We start from the raw sequence: 23,279 nt of genomic DNA, 5'->3' as shown, positions 1-23,279 counted from the left end.
TTGCCAGCCTGTGAGCCAAGCTTCTGGCTGAGCATTACTGCCCCTGTGGAAGTGTACTGACCACCAGGAGACAGTTCCTGTGTTAAGCATCTGCCCCCTGGTGGTCAGTGTGTGTCATAGTGACCGGTCGTTCTGCTGTTCAGTCGATTTACATATTAGGGTTTTATTATATAGGACTAGAGGCCCGGTGCACAAAAATTTATGCACTCAGGGGGGTCCCTCAGCCTGGCCTATGCCCTCTTGCAGTCTGGGACCCCTCAGAGGATGTCCACCTGCTGGCTTAGGTCCCCTCCCTGGGAGATTGGGGTGCCTGGCCAGCCTGGGTGAGGGGCTGATGGCTGTTTGCAGGTTGATCAAGCCTCCCCCCCCCCAGTGGGGACCCTCACCCCATGGAGGTTTGGCCAGCCTGGGTGAGGGGCTGATGGCTGTTTTCAGGCTGGCCACATCCCTCTGGCAGCCTGGCAGCCCTTGGGGGATGTCCACTTACCAGCAGGGAGCAGACCTAAGCTGCAGTCAGACATCCTTAGTGCTGCTGAGGAAGCGGGAGACGCTCCTGCCACCACCGCTGTGCTGGCAGCCATCAGCCTGGCTTGTGGCTGAGCAGAGCTCCCGCTGTGGGAGCACACTGACCACCAGGGAGCAGCTCCTGCATTGAGCATCTGCCCCCTGGTGGTCAGTGTGTGTCATAGTGACCAGTCATTCCCAGTCATTCTGCTGTTAGGGTCAATTTGCATATTACCCTTTTATTATATAAGATAGAGGCCTGCTGCACGGGTGGGGGCCAGCTGATTTGCCCTGAAGGGTGTCCCAGATCAGGGTGGGGGTCCTGCTGGGGTGCCTGGCCAGCCTGGGTGAGGGGCTGATGGCTGTTTGCAGGTTGATCAAGCCCCCGCCCCTAGTGGGGACCCTCACCCCATGGAGGTTTGGCCAGCCTGGGTGAGGGGCTGATGGCTGTTTGCAGGCCGGTCAAGCCCCCTCCCCCCCCAGTGGGGACCCTCACCCCATGGAGGTTTGGCCAGCCTGGGTGAGGGGCTGATGGCTGTTTTCAGGCTGGCCACATCCCCTTTAGGGTGGGGGGTCTCCACTGGGGTGCCTGACCAGTCTGGGTGAGGGGCTGAGGAGGGCCATTTTCAGGCTGGCCAAGGCCCCTGGTGATGGAAGCTCCCAGCCTCTCCTTTTTTTCTTTTTTTATGACTGTGATCTGTTGGCTGCTGATGGCGAATTTCCCACGTGTGTTTTAGTTATATTATATTTCATCTGGATTAGAAGGGCCCAGTGGGAAAGGACGTGCTGACTTGTGGTAACCCCTGGTAGCAGTTGCCTGAGGAGACCTCCAATTGTGCTGGCTCCTTATTTGTTAAACACATGCTCATGTCATGGAGGTCAGGGCTGGGTCTTTTTAAAATTCCTGCCAACTGTAGTGCTGCAGGATTCCTGAGTTTCACCCACACACTGCTCCCTCCCCAAACCCCAGCCACAGGCCAACACACCCACTGGCCCCCAGCACCACCACCCATGGGAGCGGTGAGATCCATAACCACACCATCTGTACAATCTTGCCTCTGGGGGAGAGAGCATAGGGTCTTGCACACACAGTGGGCACTGGATAAGCATCAGGTGAATAAGAACTGAGTAACCACATTAAGATTAGGATGTGGGAGCACATTTCCATCTGCTGCAGTGTAGCAAGAAATGGGTAGCTTATGTAGCCCTTCTCAGTCCTGAGTGTATGTCAGAATCACAGGTGGGGATGGGGATGAGGATGGGGTGCAGATTCTCCCCCACTGAATTAGAACAGAGAAGAGATGTGCAGAAGGAGCTATTTTAAATGAACTCTCTGGGAGATTTTGGTTTTGATACCAAGGCAGATATGGGAACGATAGAATTACTAAATATATGGAAAGTACCAATTTGGCAGTATTTATCAAAACTTAAAATCACATGCATTTGCACTTAAACTTCTTCCTAGATTTTATCCTATGCCCAAAAACATAGGCGCAAAGATATTCAGGGCAGCCAATTGATCCCCAATGGAGGACAGCCAATCGATAATTCTCTCTCATCATTGATGATCCTATCTCTCTTTTCCTCTACCTTCTCTCTGAAATAAAAAAAATATGTATATTTTTTAAAGGTGTGGGATGCAGCAAAAACAGTCATTAAACACATTTTGTAGGCTTAAATGCAGTTTTGAAGAAATTTTGAAAACAAATGAGTAAAGCACTCAAGTTAGCAAGAGAACAGAGTGAATATAAAAATAGTAGAAGGAAGGAATTTCAAATAATAGGAGGAGAAAGTAATGAAGTATAAAATAAACAGAAAAAAATTGACAGTAGTTAATTTTCGGGAAGTCTGATTGTAGAGGGGAAATTTTTGCTTTTCTCTTTACTCTCTTTCATGCTGTTCAAACTTTTTAACCTAAGGAATTATTACTTTTATAACTTTTTGACTGTTAAAAAAAATTCCATAGAAGCTTGAGAGCCTGTGGTATTTTAAATTTCCAGCAGGGGGCAGCAGTGATTCTCAGATATTTCTGACATCAGCTCAAAGCTGAGGCTTAGCATATACAGATTTCCAATTCCAGGCCCAAACACTGTACTTGGATCGCCAGATTATAAAGGACATAAGAAGCAATACCTCACAAAGTTTAAAATGCTGTAGGAATTGTTTGACAAAACATTTCCATTACAGATCTTTATTAACATCTGTACATGATTCTAAACTGCTTTTTTCTTCCCCTGAGCTCACAGTTTTCTTATTCATTAAAATCAAACAGTTTGATGAGATAACCTTATAAGGTCTCTTCCCAGCTCTAAAATTCTATGGCTTTAAGAATCTAAGTCAACATCAGGAAGAAACAAGCCCCAGTGCCCTCTGTAGTTAATTGGCTTATCAAAGAATCTGCTTTGCAACCCTTAGCTGATCAGGATGATTTATTACCAGTTTATCTTTAGCGTAGATCAAAGAATACTTTCTGGAGGGGAGAGGAGGATGTTGGTATTTATTCAGTTTGCTGATGGAGAAAAAGGAGAACTCTCCCAGTCTATAAATGTTTAGCATGTGTGTAAAGGTCGTAGGTCTGGTGTTTAGAAACTACACACAGGCTTACGAAAGAATCTTCACTGGGTTGGCCAAATTAAACATGGGGCAGTTGTAGAGGAATAAACACAAGTTAACATTTAACCACAAATCCCTGTTCTTGCTGCTTGGTCTTTCTCAATAGGAGGGGCCTGAGAGGGTCAGCAGGCTGCTGGCTTCTCTAGTGAGACCATGAGCTCCTCTGAGAACTCACCCACCTACCACGTTTATAAAATACATATTTAAGCATTTAATATTTACATATTTAAGCATTCGAATCATAAACTTTTCCAGCTGTTATTTCATGCCCCAATAGCAGTTCTCTTTTTTTTTTTCCACAAACAACCCTTTATAGGTTGTAAAAAATTTTTTCTTTTAACATTGGTACAAGGTTACACAGCTAATAAGTGGATGAAGCAGGATTCAAACCTGTGACTGGCTCCAAGACCCTCACACTTGATCACAGCACTATATGAAATAAGAGGGCTCACTTCATCTACTTGTTCTCTGGAAGCGGTTGAATGTCTGCAGCGTAGCTGGGATAAGTATATAGAGTGAATGATTGTTGGGTCACAAAGCTCCATCTAGCTCACATAAATTAAACATATATGTGCTGGTGGTAAGGGTGTCAAAAGATGATTTGATCATCACACTTTAAGAAACTTCTGGCACGCTCTCTCTCTTGAGCACAGCCCCCCCTTATGACCCCTCCCTACTACACACATACTTCTTTCCTTGGGCATGCATCTTTGCTTTTCCCCCCTAAGCTCTAAAGGTTCCCAGGAGACTGGCATCCAGGGGAGCAGCGAACAGTGGCAGCTCGTCCTGGGCTAACCCCTGAACCTGTTTCCAAGGGCCCTCTGTTGCCTCTGTAACTTGTTTCCTGAGTCCACACAGTCCAGCTGGCTCACTTCTTCCTCTGTGACTGACTTTCTAAAGGGCCAAGGCAGCCTCCGCTAAGCTCGCTCCTGTTGCTATGATCTCGCCTCTTCTTTCTTAAGCCCTGCCTTTGTTTCACTGTCCCCAGCTTTAATAAACATAGCTCTCAAAAAAAAAAAAAAAAAAAAAAAAAGGAAAGAAAGAAACTTCTAGGTTTTGGAGGAATGAGGGGCCACTAAGTAAGCAAACATAACATGTGAAAAATAATAGGGAGCCCTATGTGGTTTAGCTCAGTGGATAGAGCGCTGGCCTGCAGACTGATGGGTCCTGTGTTGATTCTGGTCCAAGGGCGTGTACCTTGGTTGGGGGCTTGATCCCCAGTAGGGGGCGGGCAGGAGGCAGCTGATCCATGTTTCTCTCTCATCATTGTTTCTAACTCTCTATCCCTCTCCCTTCCTCTCTGTAAAAATCAATAAAATATATTTTTAAAAAATATTTTTTAAAAAAGAACTTAACCCCTGGGAGCTTTATTTAAAAAACTAGCCGAACCGGTTTGGCTCAGTGGATAGAGCGTCAGCCTGCGGACTGAAGGGTTCCAGGTTCGATTCCGGTCAAGGGAATGTACCTTGGTTGCGGGCACATCCCCAGTGGGGGGCGTGCAGGAGGCAGCTGATCGATCTCTCTCATCCCTCTCCCTTCTTCTCTGTAAAAAAATCAATAAAATATATTTTTAAAAAACATACAAAAAACTAGAGGCCTGTTGCATGAAGAGATTCGTGCAATAGGCCTTCTTTCTCCTGGCTGCCGGCACCCGTTTTCCTCTAGCACCTGGGACCCAGGCCTTTGGTCCAGCCGCAGCGAGGCTTGGCAGCGGAGAAGCCAAGCCTCTTCAGTCTTCAGTCTTTGCTCTAGCGCCTGCATATGCAAATTAACCGCTATCTTTGTTGGGCTAATTTGCATACTCATCTGATTGGCTGGTGGGTGTAGTGGAGTGACACCAATTTGCATGTTTCTCTTTTATTAGTGTAGATAATAATAACAATAGGGAAATAAATAAGGAAGAAGAAATCATGGCATCATAGCAAGATGGTTCCATCCCTGGGCTCTGGAGTCCAGTTCTTAGCTGTGGGATCTCTAAGCCTCAGTTTCCTCACCTGTAAAACGGAGGTGGCCTCTGGGATAGGTGCCTGCCGTGAGGGTCAAATGCTTTAGTGCATCATCCAGTTGCCTAGCATTTTACTGGCAGAGGAGAAGACTTGTTAACATGTTAGTTACTGATACTGCTTCTTAAAGTGCAAGTGTCTGGGCTGTTGATGCCCCTTCCTCCGGTTGTTCTGCATTTCTCAGCACCCAAGACCCATTTCCCTGAGATTGATTCTTCTTCCTGACATGCTTATTTTTCTGTCCTTCTAGAATGTCTCCAGGAAGGAATGATGTGCACAGGGACCCCCAGCCCCCAGGCACCGAAAGCTTGGGCTCTAGCACAGGGAGGGGGAGCTGAAACCAGAGTCCACCTCATGTCAGGCAAACCAAGAGAATCAATCTGGCGGGTTTGTTACAAGTGTCTAGGTCTTAGTCCCCGAGATTTTCATTCGGCTGCAAAGGGAATTTCAATACATACTTTAGCCATATGTTTACATCACTATCATTGTAGGGAGGGTTTCACATGATTGGGTCCTGCAATGCGTTCCCTTCCCAACCAGCTTCTGCATTGTTTTCTCCCAAACACTGACTCATCTCTCTCATCCTCAGTCAAGGACGTTGCTTTGATAGGCCCCAGCGGCTGCCCCCTTCCACCTGTGCGTCTTGGCACGAGGGCACGCTCGACCTTTCATCTGCAACCCTCCGCCTTCTGAGAGCCACCCCCAAGCTCACACTCGGCCTCTCCTCTAACCCATGAAAACTGCCCTGCTTCTGGAAGCCTTCCCTGCTGAGTTTTTCACTTTTACACTCTGTTCCCTGCCACCGATGGCCGCTGGGGTTGTGGGAATGGGACCAGGGAAGTGTTCTTACATCTTTGCTGTGGGTGTTAAGTTCTGGTCCTTCCCACGGGGGGCGGCATGGATTTGCGGGGAGAGCAGGGGCCTGGCACCTGGCCTGCGTGCGCCCGGCAGCACCCCCCCCCCCCCCCCCCCCCAGCTCTCCAGTTCATGCTGGCTGTCCCTTGTCACCTTGGGCTGAGCTGCTGCGTTCTAGGGGGTTGTCCTCCTCCATCAGGGCCTCTCCAGGCCGCTGCCTCTGCCCCACTTCCCTTCACTTCTCTCCAAGCGTGGGCAGCGGACCCCCCTCACTTCTCCAAGCGCAGCGCACCCCCCTGTGCGCCCCACCACTCATCTGTCAAAGCGGGTATTTACCGGCCCTTCCTTGCTGAATTCTTGTCCGAATGAAACATGAGCGCAGGCGTGTTTACGGTACTTGGCAGGCAGGAAGTCCTGGCAGATTCTTTAGCCGGTCCGGTCCGTCCAAAACCCACTCCAACCCCTTCCCAGCCTGCTTCCTGGACCGCCCCCCCCCCCCCCCCCCGCCCCGCCTTGCAGCTGCGGTTCTGGTTGTGACTGAGAGGCCACTGAGCAGGACGTAGGACGAGGGCTTCCTGTGGAGGGAGAAGCAGGTGGGAAGCATCCATTTCGCTGGAGCTGATCATGGCAAAGGCCACGCGGTTCGGAGGCGGCTGAGCAGTTCTGGGGTCTCCGTGTCGGGGCAGAGGCGGCCTCTGGTCACTAGGCCCACGCTGTCCTTTTAGACGTAACGTGTCATTTCACGCCTGGATGTTGAACCTACAGCCTGTTTCTTAGCTTTCCTGATGCGCTCTCCATACCCTTTAATAAATCCCCGTGTGCTTACGTTACCGTGCAGTGGTTCTCAACCTTCTGGCCCTTTAAATACAGTTCCTCATGTTGTGACCCAACCATAACATTATTTTCGTTGCTACTTCATAACTGTCATGTTGCTACTGTTATGAATCGTAATGTAAATATCTGATATGCAGGATGGTCTTAGGCGACTCCCATGAAAGGGTCGTTTGACCGCCAAAGGGGTCGCGACCCACAGGTTGAGAACCGCTGCAGAGGAAACCAAGAGATGGACCAGTACATAAGTGACCAGGAAATGTGAGCTGTTGTTATTCTTTTAAAACGTTCTTGAAGGCTTGGTAACAAAGCAAGTTGTTACTTTTCAGGAAAGAAAAAATTTTAAACTAGCTGCTAGGTAATTTCTTGAGCAGCGCTGCCCCATACCTAGAGCTTTCTTGAATGATGGACATGGTCTATATTTGCATCCAACAGGGTAGCCACTCATATGTGGCCGTTGAACACTTGAAATGTGGCTGCTATGGCTGAGGAAGTGAATTTTTAATTTGATTTCATTTTAATTCAGTTAAATTTAAAATTAGATAATCACATGCAGATGGTGCTACTGTGTCGGACAGGACAGTCTTCCATGTCTGGCTTCCCCTTCCATGGGGACCTTTCCAGCTCTCTCTCTCTCTCTCTCCTCTCTCTCTCTCTCGGCACGAGACTTCTTCAATCAGGTCTTCCTCAGTCCCTAGTCTCAGGCCACATCTTAATCATCTGCAGAAGTGGAACATGCCCAGGACAATGGCAGCTTTTATAGGATAAGTTTAGGGTCCCATTGTCTCCAAATCCCTTTCTAGGATTCCATATCGGCTTCTTATTTGCACAATTCACTTATTTGCTGAAATGCAATCTGTCTCAAAAGGCAACTCTCACCCTTCACTTAGAGAAAGAAAATAATTTTTTTTGTATCGAAAGATACACGTTTTCCAACCTTTCTACTATTGAGTTTCCAAGGGCCCTCTACCAGTTAGACAAGTGGTTCTCACACTTTGCCACAGATTAGAATCACTATAATCAAGTAACTTATTGTCAGCCACACGCCAGCCCAATTAAATTAGCATTGTGGGGAATGATTAAAGGGAACCCAAACTTTATTAGCAACACTAATTCTTTCAAAAAGGAAGAATGTATTCCTATGTTAACTGGTAATTAAACGTTAATAAAAATAATGGTAGGATTTTTAAAGGGGTAATTTATTGTGAGATAAGATAATTATAAACATGTTATTCAAAGCCAAACTTGTTTTCCCCATTTTGGTTGACTAATGACCACAAGGAAACTTCTAGTAATCACAGAACCATCATCCAACAACTCTGGGAAGCTTCTGGAATACAGACATTCACAAAGATTTTAGTCAGGCTCCTTTTCAATGTTTCCACTTTTTTTTTTTTAAATCCTCACTTATTGATTTGAGAGAGAGAAACATTGATATTGATTGCCTTCTGTGCATGCCCTGTCTGGGGATTGAACCTAAAACCCAGGTTTGCGTCCTGAGCGGGAATCGAACTCACACCTTTTGGTATATGGAACTATGCTCCAACACGGCCAGAGCCATGTTGCCACTCTCTCATGTTCTGTGAATAACCCCAAAAATTAAACCATAAATGTTTTATAGACCTTCCTTCCCCTACAACCAAACAAATGGACAACCCAGAGGAAGCTGGGGAAAAAGACAGGAGGTGTCCAAGTTCAGTGTCAGATGGCCTCTTTATTAAGCTCCCCTCCCTCCACCTCCCCACACACAGATGTTCCCTGTGAATGAACTTGGCACCATGTGATTCATACCAGAACGGTATGGCCCTAAAAAGTTTGAAGAGAGGAACTCACATTTCCTGAAATGATTTTCTCTTGACATTAATTCAAATTTAGGAAGGAGCTGCCTAAGGCTTTTCTAAATACCCGTGAAACATATGTCACTCAAGACTGATTTTACTTCCTTCTGTTCTCTCGGTGCCTCTTTTATCTTACCAGAGGGATGCTATGACTTCGGTTCATGACTGCGGTGAGTGACAGCTGGGAGCTAGCCCTTTCCTCCTGCCCTGATTAAAAAATGGTAGGGCGTTTCCCACAACTCCAGGGCCCAGGTGCTTGGAAACACTGCCAAATACTTCTTCCAACTAAAAAAAAAATTGTTATTATATCCATTAATTCTGGATTAGGTCACACATTTCAATAATTTAAAAATTCAGAAGATACAAAGAGCATGAAGTAACATCTGTTCTTCTTTCCATGCCCCCCAGCTTCCCAGTTTCCCTCCCCAGCGCTACCAGTTTCTGGTGTATCTTGTCCGAGGTAGATATTTTATGCATATTTAAAAGGACAGATTTATGTTATCTTACCCCCTTTATTATCTTATTCTACAGTAATGATAGCACGCTAAACAAATATATTTTTCTTTTTCTTACTCCTCCCCCTAGAATGGGAGCTCCATGGGGAAGCGATTTTATTTCATGTAATGTATTCTCAGTACGTCGAGAGGGGCCTGGCACATGGTAGTTGCTTTCTTCACTTTGGAGATCATCTCATTTCAATACATAAGAAACCTCCTCGTGTTTTTATGACTGTAAAGTGTTCCATTGTCTAGACTCATTATGATTTATTTAAGCAGATCCTTACTGATGGGTATTAGTTTGTTTCTAATCCTTGGCTATGAAAAATAATCCTGCCGTTCGTAGTCTTGCACAAACATGTCACACAGGTGTGAGCATATCTGTCCGCAAGAGAAACTCTTAAATGCAGAATAACTGGGTCAAAGGGTGAGGTCTGAGGTATATTTTGCCAACTTCTTTTGAGTCAAAAGTACCTTGCCATGTCCTCGCTGTGTGGCTCAGCTGGTTAGAGCATTGTCCCAAAATGCCAAGGTTACAAATTCAAAGCATAAACAAGCAACCGATGAATGCACAATTAAGTGGAACAAATCAATGTTTCTCTCTCTCTCAAAATTAATTTTAAAATATTTATTTTTTTAAAAAGAACACCTTGCTGTGTCTAAATGGCATTACCACAGTCTATGGCAGTTGCCTTACCCTCCCTCTGGGGAAGTCTCTCCTTAATGAGATTGTTCTGGTTAGGCCTGAAATTACTACCCCCAACTTATTCCTGCTACTCCCACAGAAAAACACCATACAGGTTGGAACAACACAGATGAATCTCAAACAGAAAAGAAGTCCACGGAAAAAGGTGCACACTGTGTCATTCCATTTTTATGCTGGTAAATCAAGAATAAATACGAGGCATAAATTGCAGTCATTTCTGGCCACACTGCCCACTTGGCCTCCGGAGCTTAGAGAAATATCTGGAGTTTCGGAAATTCAGGAAAGTTGGAGAAAGGCCTTTGGTTCATACGGTGTCACTGAGATGCTCACTGTTTTGTGCAGTTTACTAGAGCATGAAAGGGCCGGCTCAGTGTCAAGCTCAATCTCAGGACTTTCTTGGAGGCTCTTCTCAGACCTAAGAGGTGCTTAGCGCTGTCTTCCTGGGGCCACCCCCATTCTGCCACCTTCTGGGCTCTGTGTGGGGTTGGGGTGGGAGGCTTCTGTCACTCTGGAACTTGCCCCCTCTTCATCCTCCCAGTGGATCTGTATTTCAGAACACCCTCCTGTTGAGAACAGGTGGGAGAGGGACAGGTGGGAGAAGTCTAGAGGGGGGTTGGGGAGACCCATTAAAGCTGGTAAGTACCCGGGATGGACTTGGCCTCAGCTTCTGTTAAATAGCAAATGGGAAAATGGGGAAAGAAATGCATTTTTCTTTCCCAAACTTCTAAGAGTTTTGCAAACAATTAGAGTAATTAAAAGTTCTCAGAAGTAGCCGATGGTGCCCTTTTCACCGAGGGAATGTGGGCCAAGCATGATATATTAAAAGAGAAGGAGCTGCTCTATTGAAGTTAAAAATAATCTTCTGTCACATGGCTAATTTGTTGGAATGCAGCAATTAAAGGGCTGTGAGCAGAGGGAGAGCTGGAAGCAGCTGGGGAGCTCACAGGCGGAGTGCATGCCCTGGGGACTGTGTTTGCAGAGAGAAAAAACTGTTACAGATGGCTTAGGGCACCTTATCAGAAAACCCACAAAAGGGCCAGGAAGAAGGAAAAGTGGGGTCATTTAGAGCTGTGACCTTTGGGCTTATCAGACAGTGAAGGGATGGGCTGGGACTTGTCACCTGTGCTCTGGGATGCTGATTCACTCCCCATGGACGAAGGCCTTCCAGACCCCCCTTCGCTTTGAAAACCATTTCAAAGGAACACATAACCCGAAGGAACCCTTTGATCCTAAATCCATGGGAAAACCAATCTATATGGTCTTGAAGGGGAGAACTCACAGCAGGAATACAAATCCTAGTTTGTCAAGTTGGGTTTTTTTTTAAGCTTTGGAAAAAAATTTTTTGGAAGGGGTGATTTTTGAGTTAAAAGATTTAAAAAAAAAAAGTTATTCAGTATAGTATCTGAATTTTCCAGGTGAGGCAACAAGCTCAGAGAGGCTGATTTGCTCTAGGTCACTCAACCAGCAAATGACAGAAGCTAAATTCCAACCCAAGCCTTTAGACAGAGAAGAAGGACACAGTGGTTAGGAATCACAGGAATCAGGCTGCCCTGATTATGGAATCCTGGCTCTGTGAGCTGTAGGACCCTCTCACCAAGTTCCTAATCCCTCTCAGTCTCAGTTTTACCATCTGTAAAATGGGAATAACAATAGTACCCACCACCTAGTATTATTATAATACATGTAAAGTGTTCAGTGTAATGTCTAACCTAGAGTAAATGCTTAATATGTTACCTGTTATCATCTGATAGCTTTTTCTTCTTCTTTTTTAAAAAAATTAATTTTAGAGAGAGAGGAAGGGAGAGAGAGAGAAATATTGATGAGAGAGAGAATTGGCTGCCTCCCACCAGGGATCGAGCCTGCAACCTGGGCATGTGCCCTGACTGGGAATTGAACTGGTGACCTCTTGGTTCATGGGTCAATGCTCAACCACTGAGCACACCAGCTAGGCATCCCATAGCTTTTTCTACACCATCCTGCATCAACTTCCTGGTGCCTTTGCAGATTAACTTGCCCACACATCCTCTTTGATTTGGGTGTGAAAGGGCGAGGGCTAGGCCCTCCATCTTGCCCCAGGGTAAGGGCTACGCCCTCCATCTTACCTTGGCCACGTGCTTGGCAAGGAGCTTCTTCCCGGAAGTCTAAGACTCTGCTAGCCACACCCAGGAACAAGACACCGACTTGCGCCTGGCCAATCGTCTGAGCACAGTCCTTTCTCCTCCCCTTACTCCAACCCCCTATAAAACCTGTCTCCATACAGAGTTTTCTCTCTCGGCCACTTGGCTTGCCGTTGTGTTGGTGAGTGTGGTGGACCGGGAGCTCAAGCTAGCTTGAAATACAGACTCTTATGCTTCTGCATCAGACATGGCTGGCTCCCTGATGTGGTTTCTTGGGGATCCTGAAATCTGGGCATAACAGGGTGGGACTCTCTTTCTTTCCTTTCTACCTCCAACTGTCATTCATAATAATAAAGAAAAAGAGGACCAGTCACTTTCTCCTGGTATTTCCTGCATTCTAACACATCCATGTTTCTTGTTTTCTCTCAAGTTATGTGCCCTCTAGCCTGTGCTTTCAGTGTTGTTTCCAAGTTGCTGGCAAGCAGAAATAGCGCCAACATGAAGAAGCAAGTCTTTTTTTTCTTTTTTTTTTTTTTTGCAAGTCTTTTTTTAAAAAAAATGTTTTATTGATTTTTTAAAGAGAGAGGTAGGGAGAGGGATAGAGAGTTAGAAACATCGATGAGAGAGAAACATCCGTCAGCTGCCTCCTGCGCACCCCCTACTGGGGATGTGCGGGCAACCAAGGTACATGCCCTTGACCGGAATCAAACTTGGGACCCTTCAGTCCACAGGCCGACGCTCTATCCACTGAGCCATACCAGTCAGGGCAAGAAGCAAGTCTTACTGCCCCAAATGCAGTGGCCAGTTCTATCTGAATCTTTTAGAGTACTTGACCAATTTTCCAATTTATAATGGGCACCACAGACAGAAGGGCCTCTGGACCGCCAGTGGAGGTTTGGGCTTTATGGTCTGAGCACTCCTGAAAGTGGAGGCCAACTTCTTTTTTTTTTTTTTAATTGTTTTATTGCTTAAAGTATTACGAAGGGTATTACATATTGGAGGTCAACTTCTGTGTGTGCATATGTTGCAAGGAACAGAGTCTACCTCGCACTAGTGTGAGGGGGGAAAAAAAGGCAATTTTAGTGGCTCATGTAACAAGTCTAGATTTCATTATGACTGGATTCAAGGGTGTCCCCAGGGCAGCTTTCTGCTTTCTTGGGCTCCATTCTTTAGACTTTCAACTTGGTAGACAAAACAGCTGTGGAGAGCCCCAAGCTTTCCCTCTTCCGGTTTAGTATTCTTCAAATAAAGAAGCCCTCTTCTCCTACCCTCTTCCTTAGTTCTTGTTCTCTGATTGGCTGTCTTAAATCCAGTGCCCATTTCTGAAACAACAGGGCCAGGGAATTGAGCTTCTCTGATTGGACAGATTGGATCATCTAGCCCCCTCCAAGGAGAGGAGGTGGAGCAGTTTGATTGGCAGCCCCACTTGATTCACACAGGTTGAAAAAGGAACAGTTCCTCCCAGGGAGGTAGGAGTACTGAGACCGAAAGAGAGGGAAAGGCAGGCAGCTATAACCCATTCATACTAAACTACAGCACATTTGTGCACTTTCCTGAGCTGGTGGTTTATAGCTTGCTCTATATTCTTAAAGGGTCTGTAATTCAAGGAATAGTAAGAGCTTTTGGAGATGCCCTGGCTGGGTTGGCTCAGTGGGTGGAGCATCAGCCTGTGGACTGAAGGGTCCTGGCTTCGATTCCAGTCAGGGGCACATGACCTGGGTTCGGGCTGGATCTCCAGTAGGGGGCGTGCAGGAGGCAGCCAATCAGTGATTCACTCTCATCATTTATGGTTCTTTCTTCCTTCCTCTCTAAAATCAATAAAAATATATATATTTTTTAAAAAAAGAACTTTTGGAGAGGAAAATGCTTTCTCCCCACTCCAGGTATTTCCTCCTAGTGCAGCGGGTCATCCATGTGAAGGCTCCAGGCTCCCTTCGTGTCTTTCACCCCTTGCACTTAGGGAAGGGAGAGCATTAGGAGAAACTGGGCATGAGATGCCCGGTGTTTTCCTCTTTCTGGTCTCTTAGGACCAAGATCCTGGGAGGGAGGGTACGTTCTCTCACTTCACATGGTGAGGGCACCCGTCCACTGCTGCCCGGGACTGGCGTGAAAGTCTTCAGTCAGGTTACAGTACATACACTCAGCCACACTCTCCAACCTATCCCCTTACCAGAAGATGATCCATCTCCTGACCACCCAGATCCGCAATTGATTCAGAGCCTGGGAGGGAGGAGGCAGGCTACTTATTGAGCCCCCTCTCAAAAGCCAAGAACACCCAAGCCCAGCCGGCGTGGCTCAGTGGCTGAGTGTGGACCTATGAACCAGGAGGTCATGGTTTGATCCCTGGTCAGGGCACATGCCGGGGTTGCTGGCTAGATCCCCAGTAGGAGCTTTGCAGGAGGCAGCCAAACGGTGATTGTCGTGTTTCTGTCTCTCCCTCTCCCTTCCTCTCTGAAATCAATAAATACATATCATAAAAAATAGAAACATATTTTAAAGAAGTCAACAAGAACCACCAACCTAGAACATGGGGGACCCACAGATTTATCCTCTCACTCCCTTTCCTGGCTGGGTCCCCTGAGGGAGGAGCTGGTCCCCTTGGTGGGAATCCACAGATGTGGTAGAGTGCGCTAGCAGTAGGCCCAGAGGGAAACAATAAGAATGAGAAAGGCAAGGAAGCCAGCTTTACAACTGCAGGTGAGAGGCACTGGGATGATTTCACATGGAGGGAGAAACAAAAGCAATGGGGGCGATTTAATAGTGGCCGTGGCCACAACCATGCTGAGGGTGTGGCATCACCGGTATTTTTCCACAGCCTCACCCTGACCCGGCTCATGGTCACATCTATTCCCCCACCTCTCCCAGCCCACTTGTGTCCTTCTACACCCACTTCTTGGAAAACAAATTGTTCTACTTCCACACAGAGGTACAGGAGGTTGGGGCTCATAAACCTGCTTAAGTAAAGTAAAATTTGATTGTTATGATTTTTTTCAAGACAAAAGTAATATACAATCTGTGAAAATAACTAAAAAGATATATAAAAGTATAAAGACGAAAATGAAAATCAACTCCAAGCTCTCACCCTGAGATAGCCGTTAGTATTTTGTTTTATTATTGTGCAGCCCTTTTTTTTAAAATATGTTTTTAAATTTATTATTTGTTTCTTTAAAAAAATTATTAAAAACATTTCAAGTAAAACAGCAGTGTATCATGTAAAAGATGAGAAGAGCATATTCTGCAGTTTCTCTTAGCATCATGTGTCCTATTAAATTGAATATTTGTTATTGTTACCACTTCCTTTTCTCTCCCCAGGCCTTAGGGATGGTTGACATTAAGGTCCCACATTTAAGAGGAAAGTCCTGGTATTGTGACAGCCATTTTAGAGATGGGGAACGGAGGTTCCCAGACTTGCCCACGACCACGCCAGCTCCCGCCAGGGTCCCAGGGAAACATTTCCTAACAAATGAAGACAGCGTTGTTAAGAAAAGGGGGTAAAAGAAGTGGCTTCCATGAGCCAGGGTTCTTGGCCTCCCTTCTCTATCAGAAATGCCCATCACATCACCCTTAGCTAACCTGGCCTCCAAGATTTTGATTCTGGGAACATATAGTTGCAAGTGAACAAAGAGTCAAGGAAAAGTTCTTTATCAGCAGGAGAATGATTTTATTCAACGTGTTTCCTTACATGAGTTGGGACAATAAGGGGAAAGAATGAGAAGAAATAAAAGGCCAGTTACTCAGGCCACTTTTAATGAATCACCCCCCAGTGTCATTACCCATCTCCAGTCAGGAAAAGCTTGAGTTTTTCCTTGCCAAGAAAAACAGAGGGCAGGAAGAAACAAATTACGACCTTGTTTGTGTTTTGTGTCTTAACTATTTGATTTATAGGCCTTGATCCAGTGATTATGGATGAAAGAAAATATCCCAGTGCCCCAAACCTAACCTGAACTTAACCGAGGGTGGGTCTCACGTCCACTGTTCAAAGTCAGCCCGAAGTTAAAATGTTTTCAGAACAAAGTTTCAGGGTTAGGGGCTGCCTGTAGGCAGTCTTCGTCCAGGAGCAAGGTCAAATTCCTTTCCCACATTCCAGTTTCAAAAAATCCTGTTTAGAAACTGTTTAGTGACTTAACCCCTTTTCCTCATTCCAGAAGTTGGGCATTTATCTATTCAACAGATAGTTATTAAACATCTACTGTGTGTCTAGCACCATGTCAGATACTGGGGATACAATGGTGAGCATACCGATCACTCAACACAAATCAGAAACATATTATGTAGCCATGAGTTCTATGAAGAGATAGAAAACAGAATGGTGTATCAGAGTCACTGGGCAGCCACCCAACGCTCACCGAGGGGGTGACATTTAATGTGAGTTGAGAATGATAAAACCTGAATGTGAAGTTGGGGTGGGAGACCATTCCAGGCAGAAGGACTATCCTAAGGCAGGCTCATGCTTGGCATATAGAAATAGAGCCCTCTCAACTCAAAAGAAATTCTTAGCTATTAGGATTATTTTTCAGGAGTTGCTGTGGATAGGAGATTGATAATTCCTTTATTACTTCTAACTATAGAAATCAATATTCAACTTCATGTATAGGGAGAGAAAGGCAAATCAGAACTACAGTGTGATACAATTTCTGAAACGTTCAGATTGGTATAATTAAAAAACTTTGATAATACACTCTATTTGAGGCTCTTTGAGCAGGTTATATGCAGAATATTTCATTGTAAGGACACACCACACTTTATTTATTTATTCATCAGTTGAGGGACAGTTGAGTTGTCTCCACTTTTTGGCTATTGTGAATACGCTGCTATGAACATTTGTGAACAAGTGTTTGTGTGGATACGTTTTCATCTCTCCTGGGGGTATACCTAGCTGTGTAATTACCAAGTCATGTGGTAACTCTGTGTTTAACTTTGTGAGGAACTGCCAGTATGTTTTGCACAGTGGATCCTCTATTTTACATCCACGCTAGCAATGCATGAGTGTACGTACCAGTTTCTCTGAATACCCACCAATAGTTGTTATTGTCTGTCTTTTTAATTGTGGCCATCCTGGTGGGTGTGAAGGGGAATCTCATTATGGTTTTGAGTTACATTTCCCTGACAGCTAATGAGGTTGAGAATCTTTTCATATACCAGTTGGTCATTTGTATAGCTTCTGTGGTGAAATGTCTACTTAGATCCCTCGTGCATTTTTAAGTTTTGGGTTGTCTTTTTATTGTTGTAAGGGTTCGTTATACATTCCGAATACAAGTCCCTTATGGGATACAGGCATACCAATTTTTATTTCACTTCACTTTATTGTGCTTCACAGGCGTTGTGTTTTTATATAAATTGAAGGCAAGACCCTCCACCAGCAAAAAGATTACCATCTCTTTATTTCAATACTCAACTTTATTTCAGTGGTCTGCATCTGAACCTGCAATATCTCCAAGGTATGCTTGTATGTGATTTGAAAATATTTTCTCCCATTCTGCGGATTGTCGTTTCAGTCTTGTTTGCAGCACAAAACTTTTTTTAAAAAATATTTTTTATTGATTTCAGAGAGGAAGGGAGAGAAAAAGATAGATAGAAATATCAATGATGAGAAAGAACCATTGATCGGCCGCCTCCTGCACGCAACCCACTGGGGATCGAGCCCACAAGCCAGGCATATGCCGTTGGCCGGACTTGAACCCGGGACCCCTCAGTCCACAGGCCGATGCTCTATCCACTGAGCCAAACCAGCTAGGGCAAAACTTTTTAATTTTGGTGAATCCAGTTTTTCTATTTATTCTTTTGTCACTCATGCTTTTGTTGTTGTAATTGTTTTATCCATTTTTGAACTTTGAATAGGTGGAATAATACTCTTTATTTTTTATTTGTTATGTTTAAATCTTTGATCAAGCTTCAGTTTATCTTGGTATATGGATACGTAGCCAAATTATTTCTTTCCAGAAAAAATTTCTGGAAAAGCTTTAATTATTATGATTTTGTTTCAACTATAAAAGGCCCCCTTCTCCTCACTGATTTGAAACAACATTTTTACCACAGCTTCTATTCCTGATTGTATGTATTAGCACTTTCTGTTTCACTTCCTTGCTCTGTCTGTTGATCACACACTGTTGGTAAGATTTTATGAGAGCAGGCTTTCTCACACATTGTGTGTGGGTGTGTAAAACTATACATTTTGTATGAAGGGTAATTGGCTAATATCTACCACAATTATAAAAGCATATATTCTTTGGTCCAGCTATCCCCACTTCTAGGAATATATTGTATAGATAAAACTGTACAACCCTGGCCAATGTGGCTTAAATGATTGAGCTTTGTCCCCTGCCCCAAAGGTCACTAGTTTGATTCCCATGCCCGGGGTTGTGGGCGTAGTGATTTCCTTGACAGTTTCCTGTTCCAATTTTACTATTTATACAAAAGCAGTAAAATGAACTTGCAAGGTAAATAACAACTCCCCTGAAGCAGCATCTTGATGGGGAAAATAAGACATTTGGGTGGTGGGGGGGGCGGGGTAGCAATCTGAATCGGTGCCAGTAACCTAATGTACATCCTTGATAGCCTATAATTAAGTCACTGGCCCCTTTCTCCACTATCTGGTCTAGCAAGACCTGTTTTCCTAATTACTCCCAATTTACAAGGGGCCATAAACAAAGCATGGAACAGCTTAGCTAGAGGGGAGGTCACCGACACCATCTAACTTCCCCATCTAACTGACTCAGGAGGGGCTGTGGAAGCCCACCACAAAAGCCTGCTAGTTAGGAAACAGATAGAAGACAAAGAAACGGAAGGGTATAAAGAGAGAGCTTCCTCCATATTGGCTTACTCGGGATTTGGAGAACTGACCCCCTGAGTCACTATACTAGTGCATGTGAAACATCTGAAAATAAATGGGTTTATCCCGGACCTCCAAGTACTCCTGTGTATTTTTCGGTTGCCTGGTAAATTCTGTAACAATCTCACACACTGATCCTGCTGTTACCTGAGATAAAAGTCAGAGCACATACCTGGACAGCAGCAGGGAGAGGCTTTTCTAATGTGTGAAACAATAACAAAAGGAAAATGTTGATGTTAAAAATGTCTCATGTGGTAAGTGCCATCTTCCTCTTAGAAAGCAAGTTTCTTGACGAGGTGGGTCATTCATAGCATCTAGAAACAACAACTCCAAAATAGCCAGCGTTTACTGAGGACACTGTGGCAGGCACTTTGCTGAGTTTTGCTTAGGTTGACAGTGTACTTAACTATCGTTATTCAGTAAATATTTTTCAAAGGGATTGAAAAAAACTATTAAAGACATTCAAGAAGAAAAATTACAAACCATTACTTCTCATGAATATGGATGCAAAGATCCTTAAGAAATAGTACTGAATTGAATCCAACAATATATAAAAAAGACCAACACCATAACCAAGTGGGATTTCCCCAAGAATGAAAGGATGGTTAAGTGTTTGCAAACCATTTAAAGTAATTCACCATATTAATAGAATAAAAGAGAAAAATCATACAGTCACCCCAAATAGATGCAGAAATTTTTTAAACAGGATTTAATATCCTTTTATGATTAAAAAATAGCTCATGAAACTAGGACTTCTCTCTCCCTCTCTGAAATCAATAAAAATATATTAAAAAAAGAAAAGAAAGGTAAGCCTGGCTGGTGTGGTTCAGTAGTTGAGCATCGACCTATGAACCAGGAGGTCATGGTTCGATTCCTGGTTAGGGCACATGCCTAGGTTGCCGGTTTGATCCCTACTGTGGGGTGTGCAGGAGGCAGCAGATCCATGATTCTCTCTCGTCATTGATGTTTCTGTTTCTCACTTCCTCTACCTTCCTCTCTGAAATCAAGAAAAATATTTTTTAAAGAAAGATAAGAGCAAAGCTGAAGGACTTCAAGCTTTACTACAAAGCTATAGTAATCAAGACAATGTGAAATTGTCATAAGGATACACAAATAAATCACTGGAACAGAATAGAAAGTCAGAAAAAGAACCACACTTATATGGTCAATCAATTTTAAAGAAAGACATATAAACAATTCAATGGGGAATTGTGTTTTCATCAAATGGTGTTGCAATAACTGGGTATCCACTTAGAATAAAAGGGATGGAAAAAGCTGCCTATCATTACCAAGCCTGCGAGTGGCATAGACAGGATTCCAATCTAGACCTCCTGGCTAACATGTTACAAATTGTGAATTATGAATTTATAATCAATACATATAGGCTACAATATTTTTCTGACTCAAATTCAATTTGATGCCATACTTTTCAAAAATGTCAATATCGCCCTGGTCAGTTTGGCTCAGTAGTTACAGTGTTGGCCTGTAGACAGAAAGTTCAGTGTTCAATTCCCGGTCAAGGGCATGTACCTCAGTTGCGGGTTTGATCCCTGGCCTGGTCAGGGCACATGAGAGAGGCAACCATTCGATGTGTCTTTCTCACGTTGATCTCTCTCTCTCTTTCTCTCTCTCTCTCTTTCTCCTCATCCCTCCCTCTCTCCCCTCCTCTCTCCCTTCCACTCTCTAAAAATCAATGGGAAAAATATCCTCACTCCTTGGGCGAGGATTAAAAAAAGAAGTCAATGTCATGATAGAAAAAGAAAGCCTGATGAAAGTACTTGATTAAAGGAGAGGAAGGACACATAAATAAATGCATTGTGTAATTCTGGATTGGATCCTGAATCACATAGACACACCAAAATTCCACAAAGGACATTATTATAATAATTGGAAAAGGATACGGACAGCATGTTAGATAATAGTTTTATACGAATGTTAAATTCCCTGAATTAGAAAATCACCCTGGGGTTATGTAAAATTATTTTCTTATTCTTTGAAGATAGAATTATTTGGAGGTAAAGGGTCATGATGTCTACAACTTTTCCTGAAATGGCTTATCATTATTAACAACAACAATAAACGTATCTCAAAGAAACCAAATGTGGAAAAATATTAACAATTGGTGAATCTAAATTATAAGTATATGGGAGTTCACTGTATTATTCTTTCCACTTACTCGTTTGAAATTATAAAACAGAAATTTAAATATTAATTAAAAAAAACTTTGATTTGATCCTAAATTCACTTGCCACAGTGATGACAAATTAGTCTGTAATATATGGGGGCGTTCTTCTCTCCCTCCCTCCGGGGTTTTACATGGTACAAAACATTCGCGAAGGGCCCTGTAGCTTTCAGTCCACATTGATCACTGAAAGATCTATTGCAGAGCTGACTGCCTCCACCCTAGGGTTCAGGTACGTCCGCTAGCTGGGACCCTTGGCACCGAGGGTCCAATCTCCCTGCACTCACCATGTGGCCCTTCCTCTCCAAGGTCCTGTCCTTGCCCAGGTGCCTTTGAGGAAGCTTGTGACATCAGTACTACTGGAAGGACCCCACCCACTTTTCTCTCAGAAAGCCCACTTTTGCTTTTGTGTTACTCCAGATTTATATCTTCAACCCTGACCCATCGCTGAGAGGTTCTTCCAGGATACCCTCTGAGGGTTTTTAAAATCACTATTGAACCGTTTCAATAGAGGTGGAGGTAGAAAAGGAAATGGTGTGTACTTTTACCAACTCAATGTATGAGAGATAAAGACATAGCTAATATACTTTTTTACAAAGTGCAATGTTTCCCAAAGTTATCTACAGATGACTCACCTCGGTCACCCAAAATACCTGATAAAAATGCTGATTTCTGGTTCTATATCCATACCCACTGGACTTTATTTATTTATTTATTTTTTTAGTGTTTTAGTATTTCTCATGATTCTGCGGTTGACTGAGCAGTTCTGCTCATTTAGCTTTACTCATGTGTTTGCATTCAGCTGACAAATCGATTAAGGGGTGGGCTTGGCTGAGACATCATTTAAATGGCTGGTCTTTAATTCCAGGCTTCTTCATGGCAGCCAGACCCTGGAGTAACGTTCTAAGATGTTGGAGATGGAAACTTCAAGGCCTCTCGAGGACCTGACTTGGTAACATGCTCGGCACCAGGCGCGCCACAATCTATTGGTGAAAGTAAGGAGGCAAGCCAAGATTCAAGGTGAGGAAGAGACCTCAAGTCTGGATGGGAGGGGATCTGCCCTTTTTAACAGCCTCCTCAGGTGACTCATACACACCAGGCGTATGTGTTCAGAGCCGTTTCCCATTGTGTTTGATGCCAATCTCTATTTCTAACACTTATATACGGTATATGTGTTTTTTGTTTATTTCAGAGGGCTTATTTGTGATGTCACCTTTCTATCCCTAGAGTTTATCACAGCATTTGTGACCCAGTAAGTTGTTCAGTAAATACTTCTGAAATGAATGCAAATATTTGGAGCGAGAGCTTGTGGAATGTCCTAAGAATCATTCGGGCTCGCGCTCATAGTTTTCATGCTACGGAGGGAGGTAAATGTGGGAAGGTAAGATTTTAGATGCAGAGGGTTTCCTGGAATAGTAATTTGCTCAGGTGCTACAAGGAGAGGGAGTCACGGAAGCTCAGAACGGCAGGAGAGTCTGTGTGCAGGGAGGATCTGAGGAGGAGCTTGAAGAGTGAGTAGCATGGGAAGGAAATGGGTGTCGTAAGTGGAGGGGCCCGGTGTGACCACAGAAGTGAGCTTATTACCAACAGGGTTTGGAGCCGCAGCTGGTGCACGAGGCTGGTAAAACCGAATGGCATTGGTCCAGCAGGTTGGGGTGGCCTGTGGAGAGCCTGGGAGCGTGACCTGCTGAAAACAGTTCACCACGAACAATTTGTCAGCTGTAATGGCAGTTAAACATGATCAGCTCATAACGCTGCACATTAACCAAACTTGTTATTAAATGCTGGGGCCCTCTGGCCCGTGACAGTTGAGGCAATCTCTATTTTAGAACAGGCGGAAACGAAAACAGCGTAGGTGTGTTCTGATCGCCAAAGAATTCGCCTAAAAATCAATCCAGCCTCAAGGTTTATTGAGATATACCTGACATATAACAAAATCATTCTTCGCAGCGGCCGAAACTGGGGATTCTCCACCCCCTACCCCGTGCGGCAGTCCCGAGGCTTCCAGCCAGCAGCCCCGCCTTTTCACTTATGTGTTGATCGCCGCGTGCCAATAGCTCTGCAGACATACTCTCGCACCGAATCGGCCACACCTTTCTATAAATTATCATGCCCATTCTACTGGTGCGGAGACTGAGACTCAGGCGGGATTCGGCAGGTCTCATGCAAAGCAAAGCCGTAAACCCGAGGCTGGAATGCAGGCCGCGCGGGCGGGGGTTGGGGGGAGGCGGGAGGACGAGCTTAGCGGGACTCAGGAGGGACCCACGGCGAAGGGAAGGGCGACGGGGAAAACGGAGACCCTTT

General features: G+C 44.5%; 1 protein-coding gene across 1 annotated transcript in view; it reads left to right on the top strand.

The window, feature by feature from the left end:
* Positions 1-21,970, top strand: part of NIP7 (nucleolar pre-rRNA processing protein NIP7) — a 56,916-nt gene extending 34,946 nt beyond the window's left edge. Inside the window, exon 5 of the mRNA XM_070398062.1 lies at positions 21,844-21,970. Coding sequence (XP_070254163.1) covers positions 21,844-21,882 — 39 coding nt within the window. The 3' untranslated portion in view covers positions 21,883-21,970. The remainder of the gene's footprint in view (positions 1-21,843) is intronic.
* Positions 21,971-23,279: the final 1,309 nt, after the last annotated feature.

Source organism: Myotis yumanensis, unplaced genomic scaffold (genome assembly GCF_028538775.1).
Source record: "Myotis yumanensis isolate MYYU_CA2020_CCGP unplaced genomic scaffold, mMyoYum1.0.hap1 SCAF_18, whole genome shotgun sequence".
Classification (NCBI taxonomy): domain Eukaryota; kingdom Metazoa; phylum Chordata; class Mammalia; order Chiroptera; family Vespertilionidae; genus Myotis; species Myotis yumanensis.
This window is presented reverse-complemented; position numbering and strand designations above follow the sequence as displayed.